The sequence below is a fragment of the Papio anubis genome, chromosome X (assembly GCF_008728515.1).
Source record: "Papio anubis isolate 15944 chromosome X, Panubis1.0, whole genome shotgun sequence".
Lineage (NCBI taxonomy): Eukaryota > Metazoa > Chordata > Mammalia > Primates > Cercopithecidae > Papio > Papio anubis.
In genome coordinates this window covers 47,697,925-47,722,923 of record NC_044996.1, presented here as the reverse complement: position 1 = coordinate 47,722,923, position 24,999 = coordinate 47,697,925, and the positions used below count along the sequence as shown (strand labels likewise).

General features: G+C 44.3%; 1 protein-coding gene across 2 annotated transcripts; it reads right to left on the bottom strand.

Moving 5' to 3' along the window:
• Nucleotides 1-449: 449 nt before the first annotated feature.
• LOC116271955 (sodium/hydrogen exchanger 7-like) lies at nt 450-24,999 on the bottom strand. 2 transcript variants are annotated; one of them, XM_031660729.1, is made up of 6 exons: nt 24,831-24,999; nt 20,862-20,925; nt 10,313-10,395; nt 7,352-7,457; nt 1,036-1,315; nt 450-496 (listed from the first exon to the last, which is right to left on the bottom strand). In XM_031660729.1, the coding sequence occupies exons 1-5, from the start codon at nt 24,974-24,976 to the stop codon at nt 1,064-1,066; spliced, it is 651 nt and encodes a 216-aa protein (XP_031516589.1). In that variant the 5' UTR covers nt 24,977-24,999; the 3' UTR covers nt 450-496; nt 1,036-1,063. The 2 variants fall into 2 exon arrangements, with proteins under 2 accessions (XP_031516589.1, XP_031516588.1); XM_031660728.1 differs by lacking the exon at nt 450-496 and having other exon boundaries at nt 817-1,315.

The following is a 24,999-nucleotide window of genomic DNA, read 5'->3' as shown; positions in this document are numbered from 1 at the left end:
ATGCTGGCTGGGCGCGGTGGCTCACACCTGTAATCCCAGCACTTTGGGAGGCCAAGGCAGGTGGATCACAAGGTCAGGAGTTTGAGACCAGCCTGGCCAACATGGTGAAACCTCGTCTCTACCAAAAATACAAAAAATTAGCTGGGCATGGTGGTGGGCACTCAGCTACTCAGGAGGCTGAGACAGGAGAATCACTTCAATCTGTGAGGCAGAGGTTGCAGTGAGCCGAGACCACGCCACTGCACTCCAGCCTGGGCGACAAGAGCAAAACTCCATCTCAAAAAAAAAAAAAAAGTTGAATGCTTTTTGCAGTGGTACCATCATCAGTTTCTAAACACCTCCTTTCCTCAGATTAATTAAAAAATAAGAGTATAACACTATTTGCCTTTGGTTTTAAACATTTCATAACTACTTCTTTATGGATATCACCAGAGAAGGAACTATAATTCTTTGTTCCATGTTGAAATGTTCATGGATGTATTTTCAAATCTTCAGTCTAGAAAAAACACAGGCAGCATAAAGTCAGGAATGCTGATATGAGGTTGCAGTCAAGCAGCCTTCGTTGCCAGAGCCTCCACTCAAATTGCTTTTTCATGTTTTCTGTCCCATTTAACACCAGTTTCCCATAATCCTTGGAGTTCCGATCTCAATTGCCTTCCTTCTCTTTAACTTGATATTTCTATGGTCAGCTTGACTTGCACTGCTGTGTACTGAGATGCAGCCTCTCATGGGAGGAATCCCCCGCCCAGCACCTGCCTCGCCTTGTTCAGATACTGCAGGTGAATGAATTAGGAGACCATTAAAGCATGCTATTTTTTTGTTTAACTCTGAAACAGCGCACTATGTGAAAAAAAGTGGGAATAGGTCTATGTTTGTCTGAATTTAGAGACACTTTTGCCTCACCATCTGCATTGTGAATTAAATTTTAAGTGTTACGATAGCTTCAGACCCCAATAAAATAGAAGAGTTAGTTCAACCTAGTCACTGCCCCACCTCAAACAACACTAGGCCGTCCTCACCCCATCGGGAGCCTACCCCATCGTGCCAGGGTTTGGGGGGAAAGTCAAGCATTATCTTCCAGAGGAAACACTAGGCGGGTGCCCCGGCTCGAAACCTTCTGGTCTCCCATTCCCAGGTCTCGCTCCAGCACTTCCTCCGAGCTGCTCTTCGTTCTCCGGCTGCCCTCCAGACTCGTGGAGGCGGTGTGCGAACTTGAGGAGCCATTTGCAGTCACTGTGCTGTCCCCGTACGTCAATGTCAGGTCGCCTTCGGTCAGGATGAAATCCGAGTCTTCCTCTCTCAGTGGCTCTTGGTTCTGAAAAGTGCAACCAACAACAACAACAACAAAAATGAGAGACTGATATCTTCCAGGTTTGGCACCAACCCTAACCCCAATCCCAACTCCTCATCTGAAAACTGGGGATTATGAAACTTGCCTGTCTTGAGCCTCTAGTGTGGTAACTGGACGCAAACTGTAGAGGGCTAGGCACAGTTGCCAGGACTAGGACTTAGAATACTAGAAAACAGTTCCTGATTTCAATGTCTGACAGCTTGGGGTTAGTGAAAAAGGGAAGAAAGGGAGACCAGCCTGGATTTCCAGCTTCTCAACACACAAAGAAAGGCCAGAGTAGGGTAACTGGGCAAACGTTGCAAACAGGTTTTAGGTACTGTCTTCTCTGGGTAGGCATTCTGGATGGGCCTCCCGCCCTATACAAACCGTCTCCAACCCGTCTTGTTTACATTGGAACTACTCTTTGTCCTAGACAGTAATTCAGGGAAGAGGACAAGCCATAATTAGGATTTCCTCCCTGTTTCCCCGGTCATCTCCCCACAGGAAAACCCTGGTAGGAAGCCCACCCGCCACATCCTCAGGTGGATGAATCAAATGATCGAGGGAGAGCAAAGTCGCAAGCACTTGAACTATCAGATGGTAGCAAGAGTGCCGGAGACGGCATGAGGTCAGACAGGATCTTCTTCCTCCAATGGATTTAACCAACAAAACAAGGGCAAGGCCACAACCCAGCTCCCCCGCTGCATTGAGGCCTATTGAGTACTGTGCACTGCCTTCTAGAAGGGCAAACACAGTGTCAAATACGCTGGGTAAACGGATTTTTTTCTCTCCTCTTTCCCACCAACCCTAGTCCTGTATCCTCTTATGAGACAGAGTCTCTGGGGTGCCGAACTGGCCTCTCTGACCCCCTCAGGGCCCTCGCACAGTCACACTGCCCAAGGCCATGGGCAGATTCCCCCAGGTTAGTGCCTGGACTCCCCATCTAGGTGACAAACGCCAAAGGGCAGTGACCTCCTTCTCCATACCTTGGCACCTTCCTCAATGGTGCTTACCTCATAGTAGGTGCTAAGTGAATGCTGGGTAAATGCACCAGCTAGGAAAGACTCATGGGTTGAGTTTCCTCTCCCAGACTTATTTCTGTGCACTCACTGGCGCCAATCACATACTTGTTTTCTGCATTCTCAGTGATGTCAGCTTCTCCACACACAGCCTACAGTGTGACTCCACTTAACTAATGCTTCAGCATTTTTGACAAGCAAGCACGCAACTCCTCTCACTTGCTGCTTCACATCCCCACTGGAATGAAGCAGGGTGCAAATGCCCAATGAGATAAAAGTCCTGTATTCAGGCAGATGCTTAGAGCACAGTTCTAAAACTTGCTCTAAACTCCCAAATTTCCTCTTTACCAGTGTTTAGAAAGTCCTGAAACTCGATCTGCTTTACAGTAGCCTTCCTTCTTTCTCGTCTTATTTTTTGGGACGGAGTTTCACTCTTGCCACCCAGGCTGGAGTGCAATGGTGCAATCTTGGCTCTCTGCAACCTCCGCCTCCCAGGTTCAAGTAATTCTCCTGCCTCAGCCTCCTGAGTAGCTGGGATTACAGGCATGTGCCACTACACCCGGCTAATTTTTGTATTTTTAGTAGAGATGGGAATTTCACCATGTTGGTCAGGCTAGTCTCAAACTCTTGACCTCAGGTGATCCTCCCGCCTCGGCCTCCCAAAGTGCTGGCATTACAGGCATAAGCCACCATGCCCAGCCAGTAGCTTATGTCTCCCATCCGAATTTCCAGCTCCCAGGGAATTCACCTTCCCTGTCTCAGCACATCCCAGTTCTCCCATTCATACATGTGCAACATAATGATTTTGTTCATCTCTGTCAAAATCTCTCTGCCAGGGCTCTTGGCTTCCAGTTTTCAGGGAAATGGTCCTGGCACATATTTTACTGCTTCAAGGTTTGGAGCCATGGAAGGACAGAGGCAAACATGGGACAACTGCAGGTGAGAGTAATTCTGCAAATGAAAGAAAGCCCACGAAAGCACCACAGAGGAAACCCTGGGCATGAACTGTGATGTGGTCCGCTTTCACTCTTTGCAGAGGGAAGCAGAGCCTAAATTCATTGATAGGAGAAAACAAAACTGGATGTCAACCCGTTGCATTTGCGAAACTCCCAAGCCCAGACATAGTACCCAAGGAAAGGTCATTCAGAAACAAGGCCATAGTAAAACCCATGGAGGCTGGGCGCGGTGGCTCACGCCTGTAATCCCAGCACTTTGGAAGGCCGAGGGTGGATCACGAGGTCAGGGGTTCGAGACCAGCCTGGACAACATGGTGAAACCCCATCTCTACTAAAAATACAAAAATTAGCCAGGCGTGGTACTGTGAACCTGTAATCCCAGCTACTCAGGAGGCTGAGGCAGGAGAATCGCTTGAACTGGGGAGGCAGAGGTTGTAGTGAGCTGCGACTGCACCACCGCACTCCAGCCTGGATGACAGAGCGAGACTCTGTCTCAAAAAAAAAAAAAAAAAAAAAAACACCCATGGAGAGGCTGGGCATGGTGGCTCACACCTGTAATCCCAGTACTTTGGGAGGCCGAGGCAAGTGGATCACTTGAGGTCAGGAGTTTGAGACCAGGCTGCTCAACATGGTGAAACCACGTCTCTACAAAAAATACAAAAATTAGCCAGGTGTAGTGGCACGCAGCTGTAATCCCAGCTACTCGGGAGGCTGAGGCACAAAAATCGCTTGAACCTGGGAGGCAGAGGTTGCAGTGAGCCAAGATGATACCATTGCACTGCAGCCTGGGCAAGAGAGCAAGACTGTCTGAAAAAACAAATGAACAACCCATGGAGAGAGATTCTGACATCAAAGCCTAATAATGTTACATGCAGATGATAAAACCAATCTGCTCCCTTGAATTCTAGATGATAGGATTGACACAAGTTTGTTTTGTTACGCTGAAGGTCTGTATAATCATGTAACTAGCTGTGCAATTAAGTCTGCTATGAAAATGCAGTGAAATCACCATGAAAACACCTGCAAACAACAGTGTGTGGGGACGCGTGCATTTTAAATAACCAGAGGTCATTTTCAAAAGTGAAAGAACATTGTTAGGAAGGTGGATACCACACCTAAGTGGTTTAACGTTAGTGGAAATAATGACTGATGAACATCTTAGAAATCTCCAAATAAACTTGGCAAAGTAGAAAACACCTTTTAGATGGTTGGTAAGAACCATGCAACAGGTGTCAAAAGCCATGAGAACTGCCCAATCTGAGACCCTCACCCAGCACTAAACTTTGCAGTGAGCCTCTTCACCCTCTGTCAATTTTGGGTTCCTCCATTGATAATTTTGAAGAGACCCTTTGCTCCCACTGTCTTAGCAGCAGGCCCCACCATGTCTGGAGCTGGCTGAGACCCTAGGCAGGACGCCGGCTAAAAGCAGCAGCAGCAGGACTGAGGGTGATTCTCACTAGAAGCCCAAGTCACTCAGTCTTAGGTTGGCTGTGGGGAGTCACAGCCGAAACATGACCCCCCGAAGCAAACTTGGAGTGAGTCCCTTGAACTGCTGGGGGAAGCACTTGAAATTGATGCAATTCTAAGCTTACTGAGTTTACGCCGAGTTCACACTAGTCCGGATATTCCTAATCTATGGGCAAGGGACTGGTTAGTAAGCTTCAGATTACATAAGGTTTTTATAAAGTTTTAATAGTAGATTTGTTGTTTTACTATTACAAAGACATGAAAAGTGATCCTTATTAAAACCCAATTAAGATAGAAAGTTTTACAAAGTGTTTAGAAGAGACTAGAGTTAGAAGACAAATTTATATATATAAACCCAGTGAAACTTAAGATCAGAAAGTATAATCACAGTTGGGGCTTCATTAGTGGGAGAAGTGGAGATGCCGTCAGCACCCTTAGTCTCCGATGATGTATGTAAAGGGCCCCTACTACCACTTTAGACAGCAGGCCAAACTGAGCAAAGCAGTCAGCATTCAGCACAAGACAGCTTTTCTTAAGTAAGCTAGTAGCAGGATGAGAAATTACAAAACTAAGTTTTTAATCTATTAGTCTATGTCCTTCTAACCTAACAGGTAACTAGCATTATTATTTAGGCTGAGACATATTACATTTAAAACTTACCACAAGCATTAGACATCACTTTACAAACTGGGAGCAGTTCTAGGGAAATGGTGTCCTCACCATCCTACATATTTCTTTTTGTCATTTAAAACCAGTTTATCGCAGGTGGCACAGGAATTTCATTTTTATATGGGGAGGAGCCGTGGGTGTTGAAAGTTCAACTGTCTTTAAGAGAAAGACACATGAATGCTGCTGTCACATTTGGTGAAATTTCCAAGCAACAGCTGTGGCAAAACTACATTTTTACCAGGCAGAACCTGCTCCGAAGCGGGTGAAACCCAGTAGCCCCGCTGAGTTTCTAAGCGTAAAGTTCCGTTGTTGCCTACCAGGACTTTTCAATGGTCACCTTCCTCTGAGGGGGCCAAGGAGGGGTCCGAGGGCCTAGGGATGACAGACACACAGAGCTTACTCTCTGCAGCAGCGGGTTTAGGACACACGGTGACTTGGCAGTTGTCACCCCTGTTCTTGAAGGAAGAGCGTGCCATTTAAAGAGCTGCATCCTCCAATCTCGGCTGCTCTGATGTGGCTGCCCTTCTCTTCCGCCCCAGCGCCCCCACCTAGCTATGGTGTCCACATCCCTTTCCCCTCTGTACCACATGAATGTGCACTGCCTTTCCTAACCCTGCTACCCCTCGTTAGAACTTACATGTTTAGGGCCGTTCTCTTTCAGATCTAGGCTTTGTGTTCTGCCTCCTCATCACCAATCAAGTAAACTGCAGGTCATTTGCTAAGAATGTGAAGACCTGCATGAGGGTCCCAGCTAATTACTAACTGTGAGCTCGGGGCCAACTCACATCCTCTCTGAGATGCACTTTCCTTCTCTGTAATGCTGCAGTGCTTGCTGATTCACGGTATGACCCAAAGAATGAACTTAGCCTTTGTGAACTCTAGAGCTGCATGCAAATTTTAGAAATTCTTTTCTTCCAGGGCATAATGACTGTGTTAGGGACAAGATGATTAGGATGGCCGAGGAGGGATGAAGGAAGGCCTTTGACCTCTCCTCTACTCCTTCCACGTGGGTAGCTACCTTGCTCTCTCTACCTCTCTGCCCTGCACCCTGCAACCCACACCAGGAGTTCAGGAGTCAGCCCTAAATCTAAGATGTCCACCAGTGTACATGTTCTTTTCATACTGTGCTCAGTCTATTTCCAGAATCTGAAAATGGAAAGAAAGGGCCTAACCATATCAACATAAACTATTTAGAAAAGGAATCCTTGCATGTTTTGTGGTTCAGGGTATCTTCATGTATTTCATCATTTAATGCTTCCAGCCAGCCTGTACTACTAGGCCCATTTTATAGATTAGAAAACTGAGATGTAGGCCTGGAGCGGTGGCTCACGCCTGTAATCCCAGCACTTTGGGAGGCTGAGGCGGGTGGATCACGAGGTCAGGAGTTCAAGACCAGCCTGGCCAACATGGTGAAACCCTGTCTCTACTAAAAATACAAAAATTAGCCAGGTGTGGTGGCAGGTGCCTGTAATCCCAGCTACTCAGGAGGCTGAGGCAAAGAACTGCTTGAACCCAGGAGGCAGAGGTTGCAGTGAGCCGAGATCGTACCACTGTACTCCAGCCTGGGTGACAGAGTGAGACTCAGTCTCAAAAAAAAAGAACTGAGATGCAGAGCACATCTATGGCCTGTCAGGGGTTGCGTTCCAATCCAGTGGCTCTGATTCCAAATCCAGTGTTCTTTCTACTATACCACAGCTGCCGATGTTGGGGAATCCCATTACCCTGGTAAAAGGTTTCTCTGTTACTGTGCAAAATCTATAAACATAGGTAAGTTGGCCATTTCTAATCAGCTTATTAGAGAAGCAAAAATCTGTGGATTTGGAGGCATAAGTATGATGGTTTCTTCTTCTTATGTAAGACACTGCCCTGGCATGGTGACCAGGACTCCAACCCTGACATGCAGTACTTACATCATACACCTGGGGACTGGTCAGACATCGAGCTAGCAAGCCACACCAGGCAGGGAGCGTGGTGGTTAGTGGGGGGCCGCTGTGTGTGAGGATGGGCTTCAGGTAACTTTAAAATGGGAATTAAGGAAAAATGGCTGCAAAGAAAACATATACACAACAAAATGTGCTTAAAAATCGTCCGACATTCCACCCACAAAAACCTTCTTTTCCCCATTTTACTAGTACAATACACAAAATACTTGTAACATGCAACAGTTTGAATCAAAGAGTAAGATACACCCTATCAGCCTTAAATAGTAACTGTTAACTCTTGGGTTGGTAATTCCCAATTTTCAGTTCAAACGTGTATTTGATTAATTAGAAATTAGATCCCCCTTCTCCCTTTGTCATGCTGAATAGAAGTTTTGGTTTCAATCAGCATTTCAGCCTCTGACACACAACTGGCTCCAGGCCTTGGAAACAGGAGATAGTGTCCCTGGAGTGGGGAGCTGCAGCCCCTGTGTCCCCTCTGCTCTTGTTCTCTGCATGGATTCCTGTTAAGCCACTCTACCCAGAGGGCAGGTGGTGGAAATGTTGAAGTTAGACAGGACCTTAGGGGTAGCCTGGTGCTACTACAGAGGCAGAAACTGAGACTTAGCAACATCAAATGATTTCAGTAAGGTTACTCAGACTGTAAATCTCTCAACTTCCCATACAGGACCATTCTTCACTCTACCCATAGCTTCTCTCCTAGACGCTAACACAAGGCTTTTCAACCTCAACACTACTGACATTTAGGGCCAGATCATTCTTTGTTATGGGGGCTGTTCTGTGTATGTTGGATATTGAGCAGCATCCCTGGTCTCTACACACTACAGATGCCCCTCGACTTATGATGCAGTTACATCCCAATAAGCCCATTAGGTTGAAAATATCATAAGCCAAAAATGCATTTAACACACCTAACCTACCAAACACCACAGCTTAGCCCAGGCTACATTAAAGGTGCTCAGAACACTCACATTAGCCTACAGTTGGGCAACATCATCTAACACAAAGCCTATTTTATAATACAGTATTAAATATCTCATGTAATTTATTACATACTGTACTGAAAATGAAAAACAGGATGGTTGTATGGGTATTCAAAGTATGGTTTCTACTGAACGCAGATCAATTTCACACCATATTGTAAAGTTGAAAGAAATGCAAATTAAAGCCATGATTAAATACCACTACAAACCCAATAGAATGGCTAAAATTAAAAAGACTGACGACATCAAATGTTGGTGAGGATGTGGAGTAACTGGAACTCTCATACACTAGAAGTGACTGTGTAAAGTAGTACCACTATTTTGGAAAACTGGCACTGTCTTCTAAAGTTGAACCTACCCATGCCCTATGACCCAGCAATGTTACTCCTGGGTAGATTACCAAAAAAAATATGTATATGTACATCAAAAGACATGTACATCAATAATAGAATAAATTGTAATATATTTATATAAGAAATACTATGGAACAATGAGAACAAATGAACTAGAACTACACGTAACAACATGGCTGTATTATACACATGATGTCAAGCCAAATAAGCCAGACACTAAAATATATATACTATATAATCCTATTTATAGAAAGTTGAAAAATAGGTAAAACTATTAAGTGTTGCTAGAAGTCAACAGAGCAATTACATTTGGGGAGGGGGAAGGAGTAGTAATTGAGTCATGGCATGAGGGGGTTGGCAATTTTGTTTCTGTCTTTTTTTTTTTTTTTTGGAGACAGAGCCCAAGTAGCTGGACTACAGGTGTGTGCCACCACACCTGGTTAATTTTTGCATTTTTTGTAGAGACAGGGTTTCATCATGTTGCCCAGGCTGGTCTATAATTCCTGGGCTCAAGTGATCTACCTGCCTTGGCCTCCCAAAGTACTGGGACTAAAGGCATAAGCTACCATGCCCAGCCTTGGTAATTTTGTTTCTTGGTTGGTTTGGTGTTAAATGAGTGTGTTTATTTTGTGATAATTTACTGAGCACTTATTATTTGTGTACTTTTCTGTATATCTGTCATACTTCAATAAATTTTTAACATTTTCAGCATCTCCAAAGACCATATATAATAAGCCACCTGCCCATTTGATGACTATGTCAACTTAAGAAACCATGAGGGGTTGGGCGAAGTGGCTCATGCCTGTAATCCTAGCACCTTGGGAGGCTGAGGCGGGCAGATTGCTTGAGCCCAGGAGTTTGAGACCAGCCTGGGCAACATGGCGAAACTCTCTCTCTACCAAATATACAAAAAATTAGCTGGGCGTGGTGGCATGCACCTGTGGTCCCAGCTACTTGGGAGGCTGAGGTGGGAAGATTGCTTGAGCCCGGGAGGGGAAGGTTGCGGTGAGCCGAGTGCACCACCACACTCCAGCCTGGGCAACGGAGTGAGACCTCATCTCAAAACAAAACAAAACAAAAAAACCAAGAGGGTTTAAGATTTTGGTTTTTAATTTTCACTTGAGAGCAAGTGAATCTACAGGAACAGGGTTTGCCCTGCATGTGGTCCAGTTATGCCAATGTCAGATCATACAAGATCAGACTTGGCCAAGTTCATCCAATAGGAATTATCCTCCCCATAGGGATTAACAGCTGAAGTTCTACTTCCTTTTCTGACCACAGCATGATTCATTGTGTAATTTTAATCTAATCACCTAAAAAGGCATAGTTCCCTAGACACAAAGCTCTTAAGAACTACATGAGTCTACCAGGTTGTGGGGTAATTACTCTAAGGATATGCAAACATTCCTCTTGGCCAGATACTCACCAGGACTACCCATGGTTGAATGCTCAATGCACATGTTCCATGAGAGGACGAACTACCCCTGTCTCAAGCATGCATCTTTCCTTACTTACCAGGTGTCATTCACTGACAATTCAACAAGATTTCATCCCCAATGTTTCACTGACACAGGGGATGCTACTTAAAAGGATACTTGTGATCAAAGCTGTACCACAGCCTGAATATCCATGCGCTCTCCTGTTTTGTCCGGTTTCCTCTGGCAGAATCTGGGCCGTCCTGGGAACAAACAAGAGGGCACATGCTTAGTTGTACAAAAGGGATCTCAAAGAAAGGGGAGAAAAAACTTTTAAAATCACTTGTATAGCTCTGGAGCTCACAGTCAAACATCCCATGTCAGCAAACTTTCAAAGATATATTGGGAGGTAGCATTTGAGCAGAAATTAAATAAACTCAAAAGGCAGAAAAACAGTCTCCCAAGTAAAAAGGCTGGGTTATATCTGTGAATAGCTCAAACTCAATTTTATTGCAATTTTCCTCGAAGTATCTTTCAGCAGATTCATTACCCTAAAATAGTCTAGATCCTAACAGGCCAAAATTGATTTATAGAGAATATTTTTAAAAGCTTTTTTAAAAGCAACTTTCCAATCCCCATCCCCAAAGCAGGCCTGTGGAAACCACATTTTGTTGAGTATCCTGACAAACTAGTTAAGGCTTCTCTGTGGTCCTTACCCAGAGGGACCTACACTGTGCTCCAGGTGGTAAGGTACTTGTTTCCCCACCAGTTTTAGGAAGGTGGGATCAGTGAGCAGGGGAAATGAGCTCGAACTAACAATTCTGTTATTTTATCTACCCTCAAGTAGCAAGTTCCTTGCTACTCTCATGCCCTTCCAATTTAAACATCCCCACCTTGTGACTTTCAAAATAACCTGCAAAATCAAACATTCCTTTAAGGTTTAGGAAATCTGTTCTGTGCAAGTATCAGAAGCAGCACAGTTAATATAAAACTCAGATCGACTGCAGCAATTTGAGGGTACTACTGGGGCTCTGAAAGCACAGACTGCTTGTGAAGCTGTTACTATCATCATTCTCTTTAATATTACAGGGAGAGGCAACTCCGCAAGTGAGGGACAACTGACAATCACCAAATACAACTTGAACCAAAATTACAAGTAGTTTTAAATCATGGCGAGTGTAAATTCTACCTGCAATGGCAACACCAATAATTAATCAAAGATCTTTGAGAAGCACATAGACAAAAAGGAGAGAAATTAGCAAGCACTATTTATTAATACACTCCTAAAGTTTCCAACCGCAAAGATATTTTTAAAAACTGAATCCCCTCGGTATTTCAGGAATGTTTAGTGATGGATATGGAAATAGCTCAGTTAAATAGGCCCTTCTGTGATTCAGGAAATAGAAACAAGGAGAGACTCCAGAGACCAATTTGATTTTACGTTTTTATAAATCATGGAAGAGAGAGAGCACAGAAATGCCTCCATTTGCAGGGTGACTGATTGCTAACCCAATGACAACTCTGGGAAGATTCCCAAATGCGACATGACTGAGTAGAAAAGTAGCAGATGACTTTTTTGATAGGCAAACATATAATGGAAAAAATTAAATAGTTCTTTATAAAGTAATAGGCTCTAAGCTCTCAGTTCTAAGTGCCTGTAGAATTTTACTAAGGAAAAAGCACAATGATAAACATCATCAGGAAGGATACGATAAACCATCAGGCACAAAATGAGTCCCCCAGAGTCAGTTTCTTCTACTTCTTCCCTTAAATCAGTGATGAAAACAATGAACCCTACTCTGTCATCTTAACCTCTGCAAAACCACAAAGCATTTATTATCACCGGACTACTTAATTTCTTGCCATTTAATCTCAAGAAAGCTACAAGAACCCCTGAACTTAAATTTAAAAAAAAAAAAAGAAAGCTACAAGAGACTTATATAAGCCCCAAAAGAGACAATTAAAATGAGTAAAGCAAGGGAATGGCTTCTATTTGACAGCAAACTAACAAAAGGTCTTCTCAGGCTACTGAAAGATATGCCTGCAATCCATGAATAAGATAAAGTGACCTCAGACTCCACAGCAAATCCCGAAATGTAAGAAACTAAGAGATAATGCTTAGAGGCTACAAGAGGTAAATTCAGGACAAATCAAAAGTGTAACTTTGTGAAAAGGGTGTTAAACAACTTCTTATTCCAAGACATGGTGCCAGAAGCATGATTAGGTACAGGAAGAACTTAGATAAATCCACATATGGTGGCTTTGGGGAAATCAGGGCAGTTCTGTGGGACAGAACTAATTTTTTAAAGCTGACCTGGAAGACAAGCAACAAATGAATGCTTCATGACATGATTGGGGCTGCCATCACAGAGAAGCCATTGAGAGCCCTTCCTGTGGGTCACTGTGGGAACAGGCGGAGCCTCCTTCCTGGCTGCACTTGGCGACTCTTGGATTTTCCATTCCTGTGCTGTCCACAGAAAAAGCAGATTTGCTCTCTCAACTCGTCTCTCCTCAAAACCTGGGTTCACACCTCATGTCTTTAGCTCAGGCAACTTTTAGATCCTGGAGCATTCTTTTTTCCTCTCACCTTCTCCCACCCAGAACACCTACCTGGCCAACTTCCATTCATCTTTCAAGCCTGTGCAGAAGCATGGCTTCTCTAAGAAATGTTTCAAAAGCGACACAGCACTCCAAGAAGCGTAGGTGTGGATATCACAGGCTCTCTCAAGAGACTATCTGGGTCCTGACTGTGCCGCTGCCATTGCCTTGCTGTGTGACTCTGGGCAAGTTACCTAACCTTTCTGTGGTTCAGGATCCTCATCTGTAAACTGGAAATATTAATAATTACCTACCTCTAGGGGCATTATGAGGCTGGAATGTTGTGATAGAACAAGAAATATATATCTGGTTTCTGTCTGACACAAAACTCCTAAAACCCTTGGAATTTCCTGAGTAGATGGGGTGGGAGGAACATCTTTTTTATTATTAATAAGCTCCTTTCAAGCACACCTGAATTTATGCTAATAAGGTGACTCTTGAATGGACACTGATTGCCAGAGAAACCAACCATGTAATTAGAGGATTGGAACTTTTAGCTCCATCCCAACCTCCTGGGAGGGGAGGACTGGGGATTGAGTTAATTATCAATGGCTACTGATTTAATCAACCATGCCTATGTAATGAAACCTCCATAAAACCCTAAATGACATAATTTGGAGGGCTTCCAAGTTGGCGCCACATACTCCCATCCCCATCCTTTGCGCTATGCATCTCTTCCATTAGGCTATTCCTGAATCGTATCCTTTCTAACAAACTGGTAATGGTAAAAGTTGTGTTCTGTGGTTTCATTGTAGCAAATCATCGAACCTGAGGAGGGGGTGGGAACCCCCCTATAGCCAGTCAGTCTGAAGTGCAGGTCACGACCTGGGACTTGCAACTGGTGTCTGAAGTGGGGAGAGTCTTGTGGGACTGAGTCCTTAACCTATGGGATCTGATGTTAACTCCAGGTAGGTAGTGAGTTAAACTGTAGGAGGTCCAGTTAGTACTCATTGGGAATTGGAGAACTGGCTGGTACAGAAAAAGACCTTATATATTTGGCATTACAAGTGTTGTGAATATAGAGAAAAAAGGTTTTATTTTAGAACTGTAAAAGATTTTTCATTTAAAGGACTTAGGATGGTGTCTGATATGTGGCAGGCACTCAGCAAATATTGACTCATTATTGTTTGCCATGTGACTTTTTGTGCTGATTAAATATTTGTGAAATATTTAACCCAGAATCTGGCATGTAGTTAGAGCTCATATTACTAATTAAGTTCATTTCCAAAGACTGGATATATAATTTCAAGCACATATTTGTTTGGGGGGACAAAAAAAGCCTAGTCATTAACATCATTTGGCTATCTTGTGTGGCTTTTTACACAAGGAATTTTCATCTTTTTACTGCCATTATTAATAGAGAAGCCCCTTCAAGAAAATACCACCAACCCTGCTTATTACCATTTTTTGAGCATGTAACAATGAGTGTCTATTTCTTCTGCATTCATTAAGCACCTACTATGTGCCAGGCACCATGCTGGGTGCTGGAAACACAAAGAGGAATATAACTTAGCACCTGGCCCTCAAGGAGCACTCTTTCCAGAAGGTGAAGGTGGCGAGGGTTGCGGGGGCGGGGTAGGGGTAGGGGAGACAGACAAATACATATTGACTGACAAATGTAATGAAGAAAAAGAAAGCTGATTAAAGAACTGGGGAATAGCAAACAGTCCTATTTTTGAAATGCTTTTTCTAGAATGAATACATAATGATATCTGTGTAGAGTTACATTTCATTCCATTCTTACATAATATTAAAAGATGTTTTAAAAAGTTAAGGTCATCACACTAATAAGAACAGCTTACTTTTTTTTTTTTTTTTTCAGGGATGGAGCATATGGTAGGCAGAATAATGGCCACCCCAGCAAAGCTTTCTACAGCCTAATCCCTGGAGCCTGTTACACTACCTGGCAAAAGGGACTTTGTGGATGGACTTAAGGTTATCCCGGTAGGCCCAGTACAATCACGTGGGCCCTTAAAAGTGGACAAGGAGGGCCAAGCATGGTGACTTATGCCTGTAATCCCAGAACTTTGGGAGGCTGAGGTGGGCAGATCACTCAAGGTCAGGAGTTCAAGACCAGCCTGGCCATCATGGCGAAACCCCGTCTCTACTGAAAATGTAAAAATTAGCTGGGCATGGTGGCATACACCTGTAATCCCAGCTACTCAGGAGGCTGAGGCACAAGAATTGCTTGAACCTGGGAGGCGGAGGTTGCAGTGAGCTGAGATCACACCACTGCACTCCAGCCTGGGCAATAGAGAAAGACTCTCTCTCAAAAAAAAAAAAAAAAAAAAAAAAAAAAAAAAAAAACACACACACACACACACAAAATGACTGACAAGGAAGGCAAAAGAGTCAGAGAAAGGAATGTAGTAGAAGAAAGGGCAGGAGAGATTCAGAGCTTGACAAAAACTCGCCCCACTGTTGCTGGTTTTGCAGTAAGAACACATGGAACTGAATTCTATGACAACCTGACAATCTGAATGAGCCTGGAAGTGGCTTCTCTCCCTAAAGCTTAGGCTTGCCAATACCTTGAAAAACTGGAAGCAGAGAAACCAGCTGAGCCCACCAGATACCTGATCTACTGAACTGTAAGGATGACAAAACTGCATTGTTTTGGCTGGGCATGGTGGCTTATGCCTATAATCCCAGCACTTTAGGAGGCCAAGATGGGTGGATCACTTGAGCCACGGAGTTCAAGACCAGCCTAGCCAACATGGCAAAACCCTGTCCCTTAAAAAAAAAAAAAAAACCCTATTGTTTTAAGTCACCAAATTTGTGGTAATTTGTTACAGGAGTCACAGACAACTAATACAGAGCAGAGGAATAAATAAATGATGTCACTTGATTTGGGCCTGATATGCTTTTTTACTTTTTCGGAGATGGAGTCTCGCTGTGTCACCCAGGCTACAGTGCAGTGGCATGATCTCAGCTCACTGCAACCTCTGCCTCCTGGGTTCAAGCAATTCTCCTGCCTCAGCCTTCCAAGTAGCTGGGATTACAGGCACCCGCCACCACACCCAGCTAATTTTTATATTTTTAGTAGAGACGGTGTTTTGCCATGTTGGCCAGGCTGGTCTTGAACTCCTGACCTCAGGTGATCCACCTGCCTCAGCCTCCTGAAGTACTGGGATTACAGGCATGAGCCACCACGCTCAGCCTGACCCTGATATGTTTTGGCTCTGTGTCCTCCCCCATAAGTCTCATCTCAAGTTGTGATCCTAAGTGTTAGAGGTGGGGCCTGGTAAGAGGTGGCTGGATCATGGGGCAGACTTTCCCCTTGCTGTTCTTGTGATAGTGAGTGAGTTCTCACGAGATCTGGTTAAAAATGTGTGGCACTTCCCCCTTGCTCTCTCTCTCTCCTGCTCCGCTATCATACGTGTTTGTTTCCCCTTTGCCTTCGCTATGATTGTAAGTTTCCTGAGGCCTCCTAGCTATGCTTCCTGTACAGCTTGCAGAACTATGAGTCAATTAAACCTTTTCTTCATAAATTACCCAGTCTCAGGTAGTTCTTTATAGAAGTGTGGGAATGGACTAATTCAGGGCCTTTGTTATATCATTGGGATAATGGGACCAATATTTCTCAGCAGAGGGTAATAAGAGGGTTTAGAAACGGAATCAGCCAGGTACAGTGGGCTGATGCCTGTAATCCCTGCATTTTGGGAGGGTTAAGATCACTTGGCCCAGGAGTTTGAGACCAGCCTGCACAACAAAGCAAGATCCTGTGTCTACAAAAATATTTTATAAATTAGATTGGTGAAGTGGCACACTCCTGTGGTCCTAGCTACTCAGGAGGCTGAGGGAGGAGGATCCCTTGGGCCCAAGAGGTCAAGGCTGCAGTGAGCTGTGATTGCACCACTGCACTCCAGCCTTGGCATCAGAGGGAAACCCTGTCTCAAAACAAAACGAAAAAAAACCGGAGTCAAGTCTCTGACCATGATACACAGATAGTTTTCTTCCCTGCTTAAAACTCTCCAGAGCTATGCATTGCCTATATCGGGGCTTTTCTAATGGTAAAATGTACACATTCCCTGGAGACACTGTTAAAATGCAGATTCTGCTTCAGTGGGGCTGGTGAGGCCTGAGTGTCTCCACTATCTTGCTTCTGCCACTCTCCACCCTCGCCCTTTATCACCTTGTCATCAAGCCCTTCGGGATGCAGATTCATCTATCTTGTTGCAGATATTTTCCCAGAACCTGAAAGTATGTCTGAAACAGAACAGGTGCTCAATGACTATTTGTCAAATAAATGAAGAAACTGATCTTGACTCTGAGTTTTTAGAAAACAGAAAAGGAAGAGCAGAAAGGGAAATCAGGGGCCAAGGGAGGCATTTGGAAGCACAAAAAAAATGGAGATGGGGGCGGTCACAGAGTAGCAATTGGAGGAAAGGCACCTCTGCAACTGTTTGAAGTTAAAGGTTTAGGTGACAGACTTACGGGTGTCAGATTTCAGCCTGGAGAAACAAAAACAAAAACAAAAACAAAAACAAAAAAACGAGGAGAACCCAGAAACAAATGATTCTAACTTGCTCAGAAAGTCATATATGAACGCAACTATAAACTGCTGATTTTCTACAGTTTTCACTACATACACACAGACACACACACATATGTGTACATATACACAGGCACTGGTGGTTTCCCTTCCTCCACACTCCATTAATATCTGGCTTGTGACCTTGTCCTGTTGATATGGTAAAACTGGGATAAATTCAGATTCACACTCTCAGCTGCTCCAAAGTGGCCTCATCAATGAGTGCTCTTCTGTAAACGCAGGGAAGGAAGTGAATGATGTGTCTGCATGTGCCGCCAACAGAAATCTCAGCTGTCTGGTCTGGCGTGAAAAGTCCTCCTGTTTAATGGGGTGGGAGGCCACCCCCAGGGCTGGGCAGCTTGCCTCCAGCTGGGGTTGTTTTTGTTTTGGTTGCAAAGTCACCAAGACCTCCAGAGAAACAAAGCAACTGAGTTTTTTTGGTCTTGTTTTGTTCTAATGAGTCAAACTTGCCAGGGACACAAAGCTGAAGTCTGCCCACAATATTTTTATGCTTTCCCCACATGAAGCAAAGTTCTAGCCAACGGCTCCCTTCCTTTTCCCACATGAGCTAATATTCTGTAGCTCCCTAGCCATGACTCTGTTTATAGCCTTGGGCTTCAAGACCAGCGAGGAGAATTGTGCTCATTATAAGACATGCCTTCCCGTCAAATGTCACTTTTTTGTTTGTTGTTTTTAGGACGATTAGTTAGAAAATGAGGTAAAGAGAACTGCCCTTTTTTTCTCTGGTAGAGAACAAACATCTGGACTTTCCCTACCTCTGAGTTCAGTTTCATGACAACACTGAGCATGTGACCTGGATCTATTTCAGGGGAAACTGCAAGAACCCAGGGTTTCACCCAAAAATGAGAAGCCCATTTATTTCTGTTTTCCTGTTTCTCATGACCACAGAGTGCACCGAACCCTGCTGTTAGTGGCTCACTAGAATGAGGAGGTCAGACCAGGAGGAACTGGAGAAATAAGGTCCTCTCTGCACAAGGGCGTGAGTCATTTCTAAGAGGGTGTCCTGGAGAACCAAGCCTGAAGTTTGCATGTTTTTCCCCATATGACAACCATCTTGAAAACCTTTCAAAAGGTCAGTGGAACTGACTTTGAGGGGCCCTCTGCGTGACCGTGTGTGAGGTTTGGAAGGCAGGAGGTCTGGGGAAGCTGTGACACAGCTTCTGGCTAGGGCTGTGGCAAACAGGGTGCCATTAGGAGTGCAGCATGAGTGGCTGCCAGCTCGTTGACAACACCACATGTGCAGTGCTCTCAGCCCAAGGGGCCCTCTGGGAGCTGACAGGAACACTGAGTTCATCCATCCAGGCCCATCCAGGGAGGTTCCTGAGACTCACTCCACCTAGGGGCGGGGGCTATTTTAGCTGTCACTGCATGGACTAAATACAAGAACCCTCAGCACTTTGGACCTGCTGCTTTCTCATTCAAACATTTCCACAGAAAAGTGACAGTAAGCTTGTTACTGAATCTAATTACAAGCCCAGTGTTCCCAATGTGCGGGGCTTATGTGACACATAGTAAGTTCTACTACATGACCAGCCAAATCCTGTCACTTGTTTCCTGTTACAGATGCTTGAACGCAGAGGTAGGAGCAATGGGAAACAGCAAAGCGGGTGGGGATGTTTTGAATGGTCCGGAGCAAGATGAAACCTCTCCAAATCTTACGATCCAGCTGCTATTGGCCTTTTTTTCTTACAAAATTAATGTAGACTGGCCACAGTTCTGTGGAGGATGCTTTAGAATAGGGCAGCCATGTCCTACCAGAGCCGTTATCTTCCCTTTGGTGAAATAAGGACGGCCATCATGTTTTCCCCTGGGGTTTTCTCAGGATGCGTTTCAAGATCTCCCAAACTGTTATACTCTAAATTAGCTTCGAGGTGCTCAGTTCCTGAACTCCTGTTTTCTAAAGTCCTTAATCAAAGCTAGAGTCAAACAGCAAATTTTCAGAGAACTGCTCATTGAGACCACATGTTCCCAATTGACATAATGGCCAATTCTAAGATCATCTCAAAGGTCTTCTGGAGCTCATTAAAGTGGGCACCAAATCTCCAATGAAGCTTATTGAAAACTCTTCCCAAAGTGCCCAGAACTTTCCAGGTCATGGCTTTGTGTCCCTTGAGCAGGGACCTAGAATGGACATCAATGCTATAAATACCTTATCAGGCTGTGGCCACCCTTAAAGAGAAAGAAACCACAAAAGGCTACAGTGGCACCCCATTGACCTCCACACAAGCACCACATTTTGCCAGCCTTATTAAATCTGATTTGGTAGATGGAATCATTTAGAAGATCCTATGGAATCTGAAGTCTGCTGCAGACTGGATTTAGGATTAAGTGCAATGATGAGTCAGATTCAAAACCGACTGGAAAAAAAAGAATAGGGTTTCATGGACAACATACACATGTGGTCAGTAAAGCTGCCTGTTGCACATTGCACCTCTCATTCCCTCATCCACCCAACAAACACCTATCTGGTTCCCGTATGTGCCAGCCACTGTGCTCAGCACTGGGCATTCAATGCTGAATGACATAGTTATTGACTCCCAAGGTCAAATAATATATTGGTAACACATTTCTGCCCCTATCATAACTCTCCTTTCCCCACCTTGCCTGCCCAGGTCATGCTGACCTGGGTAAAGAGCCAAACCTAGAGACAAAATCATCCCAACAGCTGCACAACAGGGATGATACGGCAACCTCAAATCTTGTCTGCAAATTTGTTGATACTCTTCCCATCCAGAGGTTATGGTCTCTATCCCCCCCATTGGATCTGGGCTGGTCTTAGGAATGCATTTCTAAGCAATAGAAAGCCATGGAAGTGATGCTGTAGAACTTCTAAGATTCGTTCAGAAAAGGTGATATAGCTTCTACTTTGCTTGCTGGGACACTTGCTTTTGGAACCCTGAGCCATGATATAAGAAATCCAACTACCCAGCAGCCACCATGCTCAGGCCACATGGAAAAGCCCTGCACAGACATTCCTGTCAGAGGTCCTTGTGGTTGGGTCCTTCCAGCCCAGGTGCCAGACATATGAGTAAATGAACCTTTGCATGATTCCAGCCCCAAGCTCCTGGTTTTCCCACCTGAGACCCTGGACTTCATGGAGCAAAGGCAAGCCGTCCCTACTATGCCCTTTCCAAATTCCTCACCTAGAGGATCCCAGGCCCTGGAGGAACAGGAATGCCTTCAGGCACCTGATGTCTCTCCTTTCTTCCTCAGATCCCTGGGCTGGAGAGTCAAATCGTATTGCTCTCTTTCTCCTGGGCACCACTGATAGACTCAGAACCAGTTGTAGAACCAATATCCACTATTGAAAAGTGGGGAGTCAGGACTCTTTCTGGCGAGCTCACACCTTTCATAACGTTGATTAAGAACACATACCCTGAGGACAAATCCTGGCTCCATCACTTACTCTGAGATGACTCAAACTCCCAAACTTCAGCTTTTAATCTGCAAAATGGGGAGAGCAGTACATACTTCATAAGGCTGTTGTCAGGATCACAATGAGGGAATCTAGGTAAAGTGCCTGGCATGTGGCAAATGCTCCAATGTCTTCCCTGGGAAGAAGCATCTCTTGTGACTTACCCCTTGTAAGACTTGAAAGCTGTCATTGTTGGGTGGTGGGTCTTGATCGGGGTCAACACCAACTCTGAAAGTCACCAGGGAGGAAGACAAAGAGAAAAACAGAGAGTATTAGCTTGGCCCATGGTAGCCATGCAGGCTGCAAGTAACCCGGAGGCTGACCATCTTCCCGAAGCATAAGGAGTGGTTAGCTAAAAGGTGAGGAAGGCTAGCATGCAGAAGTCATGAGAAAGAGGTCGCATACCACTTCAGATCCCAGAGAGTCAGAGGGGCAATGAATCCCATGTGCTTCCACTCTAAGCAAGGCCTCCGGAACACAACACATGCTGGCAACTGTCCACTTGCTTTTCTGCACCAGGTGGTCCCAGTTATCAAAATGTGGGTCTCACTGCACTGGGCCCTTCCTCTGTGCTGCTTCCTCACTTCTGCCCTGGTCTGCTTTAATTTCCCTAACATTTTGTTATCAACTTTTTCAAATATACAGGGAGATGTTGAAAGGCTTTAGCATGAACCCCTATATACCCACCATCACTAGATTCTATCATCAACATTTTATTGTATATTCCTTATTACCTATCTATCCATTTCTCTATCACCCATCTTACTTTTTCTTTGGATGCATTCAGATAAAGTTGCAGATATCAGAATACTTCCCCTAAATACTTCACATGCATTATTGACAAAGTGTCCCTCCTTGACCAAACTTTCGTCAGGCTCCTAGGAATTCACTTCCCAACTAGGCACTGACTTTTGGGCTTCCATGTCCATCTCAGCATAACCCAATTTTAGCAAGAGGCTTGCTAAGTTGGTTTGGCCAGAACCCAACATCTGATTGGGTTCTTCATCCCCCCACAATCCCTCAGGTGATGTCTGATTGTCTAAGTTGGTTTGGCCAGAGCCCAACATCTGAATGGCCTATCCCCAACATCTGATTGGGTTCTTCATTTCCCCACAATCCCCCAGGTGATGTCTAATCCCCTTCGCCTGTCTTCAGCAAGAATCCTGTTGGGTCAGTTTAGCCAGAATCCCCCTTGCCCCTGATGTTTCCTCTCAGTACTTCTCCATCCACTGGCCCCTGTTCCTCTCCCCTGCTGCAAAACCCCATCACAGTGGTCCCTATACCAATCGTGATGGTCCTGAACAACATCTGCCTTACTGTTTTAATATACATCAGAATAATATTTTCTTTAACAGTATCATTAACTAGAGTCCTGACCTGCTTTCAATCCTGGTGCCCCTATACCCTCTTGCATCAAGATAGCCTCGAGAACTCACACATTGGAGAGCAACAACTAAAGATAGAAACAAAAAGCAAAATGGCAAGACTGATTTGTAACAAAAACTATAAAAGCACCAGGGCAGTTGTCTTGGCTTAGTAACATACTAACTGGCACTCTATGCCTCTGGTAATTTTTTTTTTTTTATCCTTGCACCTTCCTCATTCTGAGGCAGGAAACTGTGCCATGGATGACATGGATAACACTCGGCAATGGGGCAGAGAAAAAAGATGCCAGGAAAATCCTACATCTGCCATGGAATTTCCAATCTTCACTGCAGCCACTTGATATCAACCAAGTCTGAAATGCAGCCCAAACTCCTGACAGCAGAGAACCTAAAAGGACCTTCTGGGCCCTGCCACAGACAGAGGAGTGTGGGAAGGCCCTTGGAGTCTCTTGGAAGGCCTTGCTACTGATATAAGTGCAGGAGATTTCTAAGAAAGGAAACAAAGAGCTGCTTCTCAGCTTGCTACTGCTAAAACAAAAAACAAAAAACAAAAAACAGATCAGGGCCGTGAGACACAAATAATATTCTGCACTTTTTTCGCCTTTTCAAGGCTGTTTACTTCAGGGCGATTTAGTAATTACTTTTCTGGCAGGGTTGAGGCCTCTTGGACCAATCCCCAAGGATGACACGGGACCTTGTGGCTTCCTACAAAGAGCCCCACCCTTGGGGCAGAGCCCAGAACCAAACCGGTCTCTGGGAAGAGGAGGTAAACGAATGGGCCAGGGTGTTTTGGTGTGGAACCGGGCAGCAAGAAAGAACAGGCACAGGATTTTTTTTGTTGTTGTTTTTGAGAATTTTTTTGAGACGGAGTCTCGCTCTGTCACCCAGGCTAGAGTGCAGTGGTGCGATCTTGGCTCACTGCAACCTCTGTCTCCTGGATTCAAGCCATTCTCCTGCCTCAGCCTCCCGAGCAGCCGGGACTATAGGCATATGCCACCACGCCCGGCTAATTTTTTATTTTCAGTAGAGATGGTGTTTCACCATGTTGGCCAGGCTGGTCTCGAACTCCTGACTTCAGGTGATCTGCCCACCTTGGCCTCCCGAAGTGCTGGGATTACAGGCGTGAGCCACCACGCCTGGCCCAGGCACAGGATTTTAATTGCAGGTTTAAAGCCTCAGAAGACTTTAGGGTCCCCCAACTTTCTGAAATTCCTAGTGTCAGGTCACTGTCCACTTTATGTATCTCTTTCCTGATCTGGTATAATGCTTTTGATCCAGGACACTGGAACTTTTTTATGCTGTTTTATTAGATCTTATTTTAGTATTCCCCTGATATATCAGGGCTAAGTTCATAAGAACACAAATGACAACCTTTTTTTCCAGAATGGGCAGAATTATCTTTATTTTCATTAGGAAGTAGACAAATGTGGACATCCCACACTAAATGAAAAAATAAAGCAAGCAAACTGATGTGCTCATTCTGGAATGAATAAATACCCAAAATTGATCATTTCTCTACTGGTATAATTTGTCCATTCTGATTAACAGATAAAACGCCATAACATCTTGGAAAGTTTAGAAGTATTCTATTTTAATTAATAATTTTTTCTAAAAAAAAAATCCCTGAATGGTCAAGGTTTTTTTGAATAATTTGAGGAATATGAGACACACATCTTCATATAACTTGGCCACCATATCATAACCTGAATTTGCTCATGTCCCAAGTCTAATAACTTACACTTTGCCTGAAGGACTTTCCTTCTTGAAGGCATGCTTCAAAGGAAAGGGTTTCCTCTGCAATTTAGCTGGTATCCAAGTCAGTCTCTACAAATGAACGTGTGTGTGTAGAAAAAAGTCTGACTTCAGTGAGCTTAAATAGTTAAGTAATTTCATGTGAGTCATTACAGTGCACATATGGGGCCTGGTGATATCCCAAGACCCATGTCCCACTGCTTTCACCACTGCCCTCAAGGAAGTGAAATATTCTCACAGTGCTGAGAACAGAGCTGAAGCCTATTTTGCATTTGATTTATCTATCAGCACCGAGAATCAGATCAGGAAGAAAACATGCCAATTAGAGAAACAGAAAGGAAAGAAGAAACATTAAAGTTTGTACTTTGCTTGCCCAGACACCACCACCCTTAAGCATAGTTGTATCATAAACTTGGAAGGATACTAAGAAACAAACTGCATTAGAGGACTCTTTATCTTTTTGATTAAACATTATTCATACCTTCTGGTTCACCACGACAAGGCACAAGTACACAAATATGTATTCTGAAAAACTAAAACAGCAGTGATATTTAATTAAGATGGTATAAGCCTTACCCCAGTCATGGTTGAAATATGAAAATTCTAGTTCTCTTTATGAATTAAGAGCCTTATTTACTAGATCATAAGCAGGATTTTGTGGGGAAAGTGTGGCTCTGAAAATGAGCTGCTCTTAACACTAAGCTCAGTTGTACAAAAAGGAAACACTTGACAACTCAGGCTTTGTGTTGGCAATACACTGCCTAAATGTGGGGAAAGCAGACAGAATCCCAAGAACACTGACACATCAATCAACCCAGAGGAGGGGTGGAAAAAATGATTAGAATTGACTCAACCTTTTGCACCTTTACTAAAAGGGGTGGGGGTTGGCACACGCAGGAAGGAAGAGAAAAACAGTGTAAAGAGAAATATCTGAGGTTAGAAAGAGGAGAAAAGCCAGGCCTGGTTAATTTTTTTCTGAGGATGCCCTTGTGTCACCTGAAGTACTGCCAGTGGTGTTCATTCTGGTCCTCTTCGGAGGGCTCCTCAACGCCAACTCTGGGCAGCAGAAGAAGGGAATGTGAGTGTGACAGGGACAACAGGAGAGCCAGGAGCTCTGGGCAAATGATCTGGACCATGTCCATAAGAGAATATTTCTCACTTTCAA

Bases quoted from the DNA above. Each gene is read 5' to 3' on its own strand.
- LOC116271955 (XM_031660729.1), bottom strand. From the start codon at position 24,976: ATGGACATGGTCCAGATCATTTGCCCAGAGCTCCTGGCTCTCCTGTTG. The intron at 20,926-24,830 runs GTGACACAAGGG...GGTGACTTTCAG, and splicing joins CACCACTGGCAGTACTTCAG to AGTTGGTGTTGACCCCGATC. The intron at 10,396-20,861 runs GTAAGTCACAAG...GTTTGTTCCCAG, and splicing joins GCTTTCAAGTCTTACAAGGG to GACGGCCCAGATTCTGCCAG.